The 12,287-nt window shown below is 30.1% G+C and overlaps 1 protein-coding gene across 1 annotated transcript; it reads right to left on the reverse strand.

Moving 5' to 3' along the window:
• Nucleotides 1-1,356: 1,356 nt before the first annotated feature.
• LOC129232685 (YEATS domain-containing protein 4-like) lies at nt 1,357-2,028 on the reverse strand (the record flags this gene model as incomplete). The annotated part of the gene is given in 3 exon segments (XM_054866814.1): nt 1,357-1,814; nt 1,817-1,916; nt 1,918-2,028. Coding segments are annotated over 3 exon segments (669 nt in total), but the record flags the coding sequence as incomplete, so codon positions are not given.
• Nucleotides 2,029-12,287: the final 10,259 nt, after the last annotated feature.

Consider the following 12,287-nt stretch of genomic DNA (forward strand, 5'->3'; position numbering starts at 1 on the left):
ACCACAGGAGCCGGGCCCGTCACTCAATAAAAATGCATCACAGTTTGAAAGAATAAGCTGTTAAGAGATGCTGTCAAAATATTTCGATTCCAAAAAATAATTTATTCGCTCTCCCATTGCACGTAATGATAATTTCGTAATTTGCTCATCCATCTTATGATAATTTTATGATTTTGCTGCGGAAAATGTTCTTAAAATTGAAATAGAAAAAGAAAAGAATCGAATTTTCGAAAAATTGCTTCGAGGTGCACACCCACATGCTACAAACTAACTTTGCGCCAAATTTCATGAAATCGGCCGCACGGTCTAGGCGCTATGCGCGTCACAGACATCCAGACCAGGGTTGCCAGATTTAAGAACAGTAAATACGGGACAGGCTCCTAAGAGTGAGGGGGGGGTATTTTTAAGGGGTGCTTTCCGACGTAGAACGTCTCTTCATGATAAATCTGAAAAAGTCAATCGTAACAAAGCATTAAACCTTACAAAATGTCGCCGCTCAAAGTATAAAAATAGTTTCCGTTGTGATTGACTGATGACGCATGTGCAGAGATATATTTCCAACATTAGTCAATGAGCAAAGTGGAAGCAATAATTCGGCTCCTCATGTTCTGCCGCCAAAACAAAAACCAAATTAAAACGAAAATAATTTTTGCGATAGCTGTCACATGATTTTCTTATTGTTTTTTATTTCAGATTTTTTTTTTACTTTGTTTTCCTCCCTTAAAAAAAATGTCTCGTTCTGTAAAATATTGTTATCAGCTAGAATACGGGACTTAGCCGTCCCGTATAGAAGTTCCCCGGGACGCGGGACAATTTTTTAAAATACGGGACTGTCCCTTGAAATCCGGGACGTCTGGCAACCCTGATCTAGACAGAGACTTTGAGCTTTATTATTAGTAAAGATAAAGACATAAAGCAATAAAAAAAATTCAGTTCACTCCAATAAAAAAGCACTACTATTTGAAGGAATAAGCTGTTAAAAGATGTTATCAAAATATTTCAATTCCAAGAGTTAAATTATTATTCACAAAAAGGAATTTCAAACGCACAGTCCAGAAAATATTTATATGTCTCTAAAAACATAATTTTTCAGATATAAAAGTAAAACACAAATATTTAATAATTATCCAAAGTTGATATTTGGGCAAAGAAAAATGTAAAGCTGTTTAACTGCAATTACTAAACAAAGAGGAAGGGAAAGAAATTTTTGCTAAAGTTTCATGAAACTGGAATCGAAACTGGCGTTTTAATGAAGTTCTATAATGCGAAAAACACATACAGATGTTGATGAAACCTGTTCAAATTCACGAAATTTTGCTGCATGGAAATTTTCAGTTTCGATATGTCCTGCTTTACCCTTTCAAGTTCAAGCTTTGTAGTCGCTATTAATTCCTTGATTGCCTCTTTACCTTTAAGAATTTTTTGCAAATCTCTGGCTTTCTTTTCCTCATATTCAACTTGATGTCGACTTAACACCGATGTCTTCGGCAAAGAACTGAGCAACAGTTTATACATTTTATGAGGTGGGTCCGTGAAAATTAACTCCTCGTATAACTCGGAGTTAACAGTTTGTACTTTCGATTTGATGTGACCATCTTCGTCGCGATCAAAAAGCTTAAGGAAATGATATAGCGTCACAGGCCGTTCATTACTATCCTGGAAAAATATTTTGATTGTAATTTCAAACTCACCCCATCCAGTTTCTGTGACAGAATAAGGAGGACAGTGACAGACGCGATATGGTTGAGCATAACTATCGTGTAATACGAACTGAACACGTTTGATAAAAACAGACAAGTCCTCATTGTCATAAGTTTCAAATAAACAGTCCATTGATGCGTACGTTCATCGGCATCTTGCTTTTTACTGAGAAGCCAAGCAACATTTCCATACAGTAATCGCTTCACAATCTGTTTTTCCTTTAACGCGACTGTTAATTTCCTTAGTAACTGTTGTTTTCGGAATCGCACCACTTGCTTTCGAAATTTTACAAGCAGATGATGATGAAGCGGCCTCCGTCGATTCCATTGTCTTAATAGAGAGTACAACACATCAAACACAATCGAGCACACAACTCCAACTATTCACTATCAAAAACAATATTAGAAGCTCTATGCAAAGCGTGCGATCAAAAATCCTTCGCTGCTTTGAATTCGAAACTGAATTAGAACGGAAAGTAGTGTGTTGCCAAACGCGAGAGATGAAAACCTTAAGAAAATTCGTTCACCATCATCAGATGCCGACAAAACCGGCAAAATAAAATGCTGTAGCTAGTATTTTTTTTGCTTGAAATGGGAAAATATTTCATTAAACAATAGAATCTCTATGCTACGCTTGAAATTTTGTTGGTACATTAAACTGCAAAAATAGGCGATAATCACGCCAAAAAAAATTGTTTCGAACAGGGCAATCAGCTTGACCGGCGTTGTTCCGTTGTTTGTCATTTTGCGGGAATTTTAGTGAGGTCATAGTTTATCATAAAATATTTATTTACGATACCATTTTGGTTTTCCATTCCTTTTTTTTTTAATTATTTCATAAGTAAATCAATAAAGCACGCAGTTATCTAGCACGTGGAACACGATCTTAACTGGTTTTAAGCCTTTTTTTTTATTTTTTTATAGCAGGGTTCGTAAGCTCCTTACAAACTCCTGCTTTTTAAGAAAAGAAAATAAGGGCCCTTAAAACCCCTGAATTTTGCTATTATCTTCTTGCAAACACCTTACCGTTTTTTTATTCTACATGACCTTAAAGATGTTCTTCAATCGCCAATCTGATACGAGTGATTACGTTTATACTGAATTTTACGAAATTCCGCTATTTTTTCGTCTGTTAATACTGGAAATCCGATTTTTTTCGTTAGACTATTTTCTTCCACACATCCGATTCCCCCCCCCCCACAAATTTGTGACGATTATTTCGATAACTATTAATAATATAACATCTTGTAGTTAATTAGCATCTAGTAAATGTTAAAGCACCATTCTAAAGTTTTTTTCGTTGCAATCAAATCTTTTGTTTACCGTTTTTAGACTCTTGATGCTTTCATTTTAATTAAAGCAATCTCTTTGCATCCGATATGAGAATGGAATTTTTATGATTTTTAATGCTTATTATGCTTTTTTGGAGGGCAAACAAATGAAATTTCTTTTATTCCTATAAAAATCACAGTTACAATTTTCAAGCCAAATTCTGTGTCTTTCATGAAAGTCAAAAAGTTATTGATTTTTGCGTAAACAACGTCGATTGATATTAATATTTTTATTGTAGAGCTTTAAATGCAATTGTAAAACAATTTACTTAAATAAATTCTTTTATGCTCCGTTCTTTATACTAATAACACGTTCACTTTGAAAATCGCAATCTCTTTGCATCCGCCATGGATATAAGATTTCTTGCATTTATGATGCTTACTATGCCTTGTAAAGAGGCAAAGAAATTAAATTCATTTGTATTTTTATTGAAATCATTAAATTGAAAAGTTTTTAATGAAATTCATGCTCTTTAAGAGTGTTGAATGTCAGAAAGTTAATACGGAATAGCTGGCGGAAATTTATTTTTGTTTCAACTTCTTTGAGTGTTTTAAAATACATACGTAACATCTGTAGTTGGAAAAGTTTAATTTTTTAGATTGGAAAAAAAAATCAGACTTCTTTATCTAAATTATTGTTTGTTTTTTTTTAAGTTGTAGATATTAATTACAAAACATGAATAAACATAACATATTTATGCAACAGATGAAAGAGCAACTTAATAGCTAAACAGTAGTACCACTATTTCCTAGAATTAATATTTTTGTACTTTTTAGAAGAAAAATTCTTAAAATTAGTCAGTTTTTCTATGCTTATCAGCGTATCGAGTCACACAAAAGTTTTGAAATGGTCTACAAAATTTTGATCAATTTTGAAGATTAAAATAATTTGTATCAGGGTTGTTTGATTTAAACCGTGGTTTAATCCAAGTAGTTTTTTCAAAAATGGTTTTTTTTTTTTTAAATGTTATTGTTTTCTCCCAAATGTTTTCATAAATTTTACATATTATTGCAACAAACAAAATATAATTTATGCAAAATAACTAGCAAAGCTTTATAGATAAATTACAGATTTAATAAATTTAGAAATTTATAATTGTTAGGGTAATGCAAGTTTGCAATAGTGTTTATTTTATTTTTTTTAAGCTATGCAGCTTTTCTATTACGTGCATAAATATACAAGGTAGACCAATCAAGTTTCTCTAAAATTAGAAGGAAAAAAATCCAAGTAACTCTTTTATAATTTTTAAGTATCATTATTTTTCAGTTTTCTACATTTCATATTAGTCCAAAAAGCATATTTCAACCAAAACTTAATGTACTACCTAATTTGCTTAATCACTTAAGATTTATTGAGATAGATTATTTACCATTGAAGCGAAGCATAGTGTCAATGTATCTTAACACTAAAATATTTAAATAACAAGAGAAAATAAAATAACTAAAAAAGTCCAAGAACACTTAGAGTAGGCATAAAATTGCGCTTATACCTGCACACTTTTTGTATCCCTGATAGACGATGCAGTCAGAGCAAGAAAAGAAAATGTATAAAATTATGAAAACAGAAAACATGCATGTAACACTGTACTCTTAAAAATAATTTAATGCTAAATTTTTATCTTTCAAAGAACTTTTTTTATCCCACTATAATAAAAGAAGTCTCATGTATGAATGGTGGAAGAATCAATAAACATTAATTCTTATGACGTTATTAAAATGTCTCATTATTAAAATATGTTAAAAGAGTATTTTCATTTAAGTTTGTACTGAGGCTTCTAATTAAAATTTTTATTTCTTTGATAAAAAAAATTGTATTCCTAAATGCATTAAACCAGAAGAAATAATGTCTACAATGGAAAACATGATTATTTTCTTAAAACCTACTTGTCCTGTTTCTATACTTGTTGTCACTGATACATTAGGTAAATAAAATTACATGATTTGTAACTTTTTTAAAAAAATTTATACAAAATATGCATTGATCTTTTGATTTTTAAAGTTGTATAATGTACATCAGACTTATGATTCATTTGTGTAGATATTGCAAAATACTTTTCCATGTTTAAGAATGCGTGATTTTAATTTTACTTTTTTATTTCTGGTAACAGCTATGATTACGAGGAAATTAATTTTGCAACAATTTATTCTTGATTATTTGTAATTAATAATGTCTGAACTATCACAGTAAATTATTTCTTTAATTATTTACACCAAGACCCATTTACGTATTGTATTTTTTATAATAGTTAAAGATTCTTAAACAATATTCTCCAAAAGAAATCTAAGTATGAGGAAATGAAATTACAAGATTTTACTCTTAATTATTTAATTAATTACGAAGAAATTAGGTACAAATATGAATATTAAACATTCCTTAACAATTAATTCATAAAATCTTCATGATTTCCCTAAAATAAAACTGTTTTTCTTTACAAATAGTAATAAAAACCAATTAAACCCGGTTTAAACCAAAAAAACCTGGTTTAAACAAAAAGTTTTTTCTGTTTTTTTTTTTTTTTTCAAAAAAACCAAAAACCTGGTTTTTATACCAACCCTGATTTGTATTTTTTTCAAATGTTTAAATTGAGTTTTCTGTATTTCAATCTCGTATGAGTAACCTTATGGTTCCTATGCCAAAATCAAGCACAAGCTTCGCCGAAAATTGTTTGTTGTGTTTGAAGTTTGTCCTTTTGTATCCTGTAAATATTTCAATTATTTTGATAGTTGGAAGTTATTTTGGTCTCGACTACTTTCAGTCGGCTAATTAAAGTTCTTATTTTAGTAATTATTTTATTTTTAAAGTATTTTTTGGTTAGGAAATTTTTAGTACGTGTTTTGTTTTTCAGAAAAAAACAAATTTTTAATCAATATCACTTTTTTAATTCATTTTCAAAATAAAACATATTTTAATGGTCCCCCCCCCCCCTCCCCGCAGTTTAATTTGATTCCGAGACAATTTGACGGCGATTTGAACGAGACAATTTGAACGAGAGAATTTGATTCCGGCTCAAGTCTAAGAAGCAGTAACAAATGCATATTTTACTAAAAATTTAGCATATTACATATTTTTTCTGAAATATGTTTTTAAAAATGCATCTTTAAACAAGAAGCTAGTCCTTAAAACGTAAAAAGAACTCCTGCAAAACTCCTTACTTTTAATTTTTTAAAGTTGGGAATGAACCCTGTATAGTCAATTATTTTTCTCTCTTGAACCGAATTTTATTATTTTGTTGCTTTTTCGGCTTTTAAATGTCCATATTTAATTGTATTTGATGGTTGAGCCATTCCATTTCAGATCAGGCAGGGTCTGTCACATGACCATCAAAGATTTTTTTGAAAAAATTACAGTAGTTACAACTAAGGGACATATGAAATGTCCCCAAAGGATTTTGCAAGAAAAAAAAATTTTCTTCAGTTACAGCATATTAAAATTCTGCACAAAATCCGCCATTTTGAAAAAAAAACCGGTAAAACACTCCATTTGAAATGGACACTCTCTCTATTTCAAAAGTATCTAACCTATTTGAATAATTCTTTTTTTCTAAAAATAAATAAAGACCCATGTATCCTCTAGACATCGTTTTTGAAAGTTTAGTTAGGTTTTTTGATAAAGAAAAAAAATCATTTTTGCCGCGAAAAAACTGCATTTTTAAAGATTTTATGTTTTTTTTTTCTCCATGAAAAAAAAAAGTTTTTTTTACTAAACGGAGATGGCAGTCTAAAGCCCTTATATGATAGTTTCATAACATATTTTATTATAATCCTTGGATGCATACAGCCTCGGAAATAAAATTTGAAATTTTGAAAATTTTCAAAAATTAGCGATTTTAAAGTGATTTTACTCAAAAAACTCATTTTTTTAAAAATCTAGAAATTGGCTCATTTGAACCCCATATAATGCTTAACAAGTGGATAGACACTGCATCTCGTATTTTTCCCCATAAATTGTTTTATGATTTTTTGAAAGTGACCTTATCGCAAAATGGCATGCATGTAAAATAAAAATTTCTAATAATTTCAGTCACTAAAAATCTGATTATATTAATGCCTAATAGCTACAATAATGGTGCACTTTATCAGCAACAAATAAAATTTTACTTTTAATAATATAGCAGTATCAAACCGCTTCTGATGACCCAGTCAATTCGTCTTTTTGTACTTCGTTATATAAATATATTTTTCTGCTAATCAGCGCCTAGTTGTTATGGGAGCTGAGCTCCCATACTTCCTTATTTGTTTCACTCAAAGTTTTGTATTTTTGACCGAATTCAGGCCACTTAAGCATTAAAATACGTTTTGAAGACTATAGGGATCCTGCACTTCTTTTGTTAGAAATTTGATCCCTGGCTATAATAGCTACCTTTGGTGAGATCTGTTTGGTTATCTCAACTTACAACCATGTTCAATTGATTACTTCTCTCATGAAACAGGTGGGCTTTTTAAATTCTTAAACTACAAGTGAGTTTTACGGTTTGAATTTAGTATTCACATTCTTACGTATAAAAGTAATCATACGAGGTAGGATCCAAAAATTATGTGACAACATTCGCCAATGACAACCAAAGCACGAAATTAAAATTAATCGTTTTAAATGCATTGTATTGTTCTTCCCTTTGATGGTTTCCCCTGTCGAGTAATTGAGTTGAAGAGAAAGAGAATTGAAAGAGAATAAATATGATTCGTTGCTGCATATGAAAGTAAAGGTGAATGCATAAGCTTTGGAGACAAAATAAACTAATATTTATTTTAAAAAAAGGGAAGTATTTTAATTGTTACTGATAAAGTACATCATTATCGTAGCTATTAGTCATTAATATAATCACCAAAGGCTCTTCTATCTAAAGGCTACACACAGAATCTTACAAAAAGACGAATTGACAGGGTCATCAAAGCGGTTTGTTACTTATATATTATTAAAAGTCAGTAAGATTTTTAGTTGTTCCTGATAAAGTGCACCGTTATTGTAGCTATTAGGCATTAATATAATCAGAATTTCAGTTATTGAAATTATTAGACATTTTTATTTTACATGCATACAATGGGCGATAAGGTAACTTTCAAAAAATCATAAAACATTTTATGGGAAAAAATACGGGATGCGGTGTCTATCCACTTGTTAAGCATTATATGGGGTTCAAATGAGCAAATTTTTAGATTTTTAAAAAATGGGATTTTTGAGTAAAATCACTTCAAAAATCGCCAATTTTTGAAATCTTTCAAATTTTATTTCCGAGGTTGTATGCATCCAAGAATTATAATAAAATATGTTATGAAACTATCATATAAGGGCTTTAGACTGCCATCTCCGTTTAGTAAAAAAAACTTTTTTTTCATGGAGAAAAAAAATCATAAATCTTTAAAAATGCAGTTTTTTCGCGGCAAAAATGATTTTTTTTCTTTATCAAAAAACCTAACTAAACTTTCAAAAACGATGTCTAGAGGATACATGGGTCTTTATTTATTTTTAGAAAAAAGAATTATTCAAATAGGTTAAATACTTTTGAAATAGAGAGAGTTTCCATTTCAAATGGAGTGTTTTGCCGGTTTTTTCCAAAATGGCGGATTTTGTGCAGAATTTTAATAGGCTGTAACTGAGAAAAAATTTTTTTCTTGCAAAATCCTTTTGGAATATTTCATATGTCCCTTAGTTGTAACTACTGTATTTTTTTCAAAAAATCGGTGATGGTCATATGACACTTTTCATACCTGCCTGCCTGATTTAAAATGGAATGACTCGGTTTCACATTTAACGGCGGGGTTTGCCAATTTTAGGCTTATAGCATTGTTTTGCCGAGCCGATTTGTTAAAATAATCGGTTATTTCTTTTGCACCAGATTTATTATTTTTGTCATTTCTTTCACTTTTTTGTGCTGATTAAAATGGATATTTATTTTTTTTAACGGCATTTAGGCTAAATGCCTTGTTTAACGTGCCGAATTGTTAAAATAATTAGTTACTTCTTTCGAATTTTCTCTTGCACTAGATTTATTATTTTTAGGTTTTTTTTTTTTTTTTTTGTGCTGATGAAAATAGATATTTATTACTTTTTTAACTGCATGGTTTTAGGCTAGTAAATGCATTGCTCTACCATGCCTATTTTCGATCAAACTTTTTTTTAAATTTTTTGTGCCGCTGTCTCTGTTCGATATTCTGCACGCGGTTTATGTTGGGAAATTGATATTTTTAGATTCTTTTTTATTTACGTGATGTGTGTATTGTAATGGAGACAACCACGTTAAAATAACGGTGGCGTAATCCACCTATAAAAATACGGTCCACACCGCAAGGATGGGTCCACGTGGTCCACGTTCCGTGAACTGGATGTACAGTTAGCTTGAAATACTCCGATTAGCTAACCCAAACGAATCCCTAGCTATGAAGTTTGCCAACTTTTTTGGTGTATAATCCAAAGGGTTGTTTTTTTTTCTCTTTTGTGTAAACAAAGATAAAAAGATTTTTGTTTTTTTACTTACTCTTCCCTATTTTATGTGTTCTAATTAGAAGTCAGCTATTTGGATTAATTCTCAATTAAACTAATTTTGTTTCTTGAAAAATAGTATATTTCTATTGAACTAATAATACTATTCCCACCATTTTCAATGTTTTCTATGTAATCAGGGAATTCATTCTGAATTTGTAAAAATCAGCATTTTCTTGTCATAATTATTATTATTATTTTATTATTATTATTTTTTTTTGCAATTATTTCAGTAATTAAAGCTGCTTAATATTGTCATAGCTATTAGTTGAAAAAAAATAGCGATTTCGAAACTTTTTTGGTGTATAATCCAAAGGGTTGTTTTTTTTTTCTCTTCTGTGTAAACGAAGATAAAAAGATTTTTGTTTTTTTACTTACTCTTCCGTATTTTATGTGTTCTAATTAGAAGTCAGCTATTTGGATTAATTCTCAATTAAACTAATTTTGTTTCTTGAAAAATAGTATATTTCTATTGAACTAATAATACTATTCCCACCATTTTCAATGTTTTCTATGTAATCAGGGAATTCATTCTGAATTTGAAAAAATCAGCATTTTCTAGTCATAATTATTAATATTATTTTTTTGCAATTATTTCAGTAATTAAAACTGCTTAATATTGTCACAGCTATTAGTGAAAAAAAATAGCGATTTCGAAAAGTTTTAACAGCTTCTCACTAAAAAAAAAATTTTTTTTTTACAAATAATTAACTTCTGAAATGTCAGAATCCCCGTTTTATTGCATTTTATCGAAGAGTAAAAAATAACATACATTTTCGCTTACATCGGAACTTTGAAAAAAAAAAAAAAAACAACCCCTAAAGTTTTGCGCCAAAATATTTGGCGAAATTTGAAAAAATCGTCAAATGTCTACAATATTGAACTGTTTCCCTAGCCTCAGGGGTGTTTGTGATCCGAAATTTCAGAAAATTCCGTAAATTTGGGCTGACAACACATTTAAAAACTGAAAAAATTCTATTTAAAAAAAAAATTTTTTTTTCATGATTTTGATGATTTATTTATGCATATTTGAAGTTTTCAGGGGGGGGGGGAGGGTTCGAGCTTTCTCATAATTTCCGAAAATTTCACTAAGTCTTCAGAAAACTTGACTTGAGTCCACTTGCACACAAACACACACACCCCCTGCCCTGCCTTCATAATACTTTAATGTGTTACTTATCAATTTTTCTTATTTTTCTCATATTTACAAATGTGGTGCTTAACTGGATTTTGAAATGAAAAAAAAAAAAAAAAAAGAAAGAAACAGTTCAATTTAGCACTGCGTTTTGTTACTCATAATTGATATTTTTTGGGGTGGAAATAAATCTAAACAAAAATAGGAAAACAAATTTAAAACTTTATATGTTTAAGGATTAGGATTGTGGTACGAGTAACAAAGGGTCCAGTAACAGACAGTCGTAAATTTGGATTTAAATAATAAGAATTTTAAATGGTGTAAAATTGATGTTGCTGCCACCCATGAATACGGTGCAACCATCTAGTGTTATCGAATGAATTTTATGAGCGAGTTGGTATTTACAAGGCAGTAGTGGAAAGTTATGAACAGCCACTAGGAGGTCTGCCGATGTTTCATGTTCCTCTGAATCTTATAAGGTTCTAGATCTAAAAGTCAAGAACTTTTGCCCATTTTGAAGAGAAAAGGAGAATTCTGTTCATTACTCATCCTTTCCTCACCTTTTCTGGTAATTGGGAAAACAAAAATAGAATTACCTAATTCAGAGGACCCAGAAGCAGCCAAAGGTTAGATAAGTTGTTGGTGAATGAGAGAAAAATAGTTTTAAAAGTCTAAAAGGGTTCAGAAAATTGAGCTACCCTGAGAGTCATCTTAAGCATGTCTGTTACTGGTGCCGTTACCCTGTCTTAAACTAAAAAAAGAAAGCAAAAATGCAAACAAAAATTTACTAAAATATGTTATTATTAACACATTCAAAGCCTTATTTAGAATTAAACTCATTTATTTAATTACACATGAAAGAATTTGGCAGAAGATACAATTAACAACATTTATTCTCATTTGTATTTATAAACATGATCCAACACAAAAAGTCTTCTATCTTATATAAATTAACACACAACCACATTTCAGTCTTAGGACAACGTCTTTGCAACAACATGTGAAAAAAAAAAAAAACATTCAAAATCGCTCTTTATAATACATTAAATATCACTCTTTTGTAAAGCAAATAAATTCTTTATAAAAGGAATTGGAAAACATCTGTTGCATTAATTACATAATATTTATAACGGAGTATAAATAGGTTGAATAAAAACATCAATTGAGGCAGTGAGAAGCAAAGGGATTTTTTTTAGTGCCAAAATTAAAAATTTGTAGATAGTCAGTACAGATGGTAGGCAAACCTCTCCTCTGTTTTATTGCAAGAGATGGTACTGGCAGCTCTGGTGGGTCTGCTATACAGCCTGATTTGGAAAAAAAATTCAATAAAAGCCCTACATAGAATCTGAATTTTAAAAGTGTTTACTCGAAACTTCAAAAACTTGACTTACATCCATTTGCTTCTCACTGCCCCAGTTATAAAATGAGCAAATCAATGTTGAAAGTCATTACAACAATTATGTACCTAAAATTAAAAGAATAGTATAGATTTTACACCCTTTTTTAGGCAATGTCAAAACCAAATATAATGGCAAATAATATACCATTTTCATTCTTTTCTTTTAACCTGCAAGACTTATCAGATTTGCTTCCGTAAGAGAATAGTAATTTTTGTAACAGAAATCTAGACTATGTTTGCTCAA

This window comes from Uloborus diversus, unplaced genomic scaffold (genome assembly GCF_026930045.1).
Source record: "Uloborus diversus isolate 005 unplaced genomic scaffold, Udiv.v.3.1 scaffold_1302, whole genome shotgun sequence".
NCBI classification, from domain to species: Eukaryota; Metazoa; Arthropoda; class Arachnida; order Araneae; family Uloboridae; genus Uloborus; species Uloborus diversus.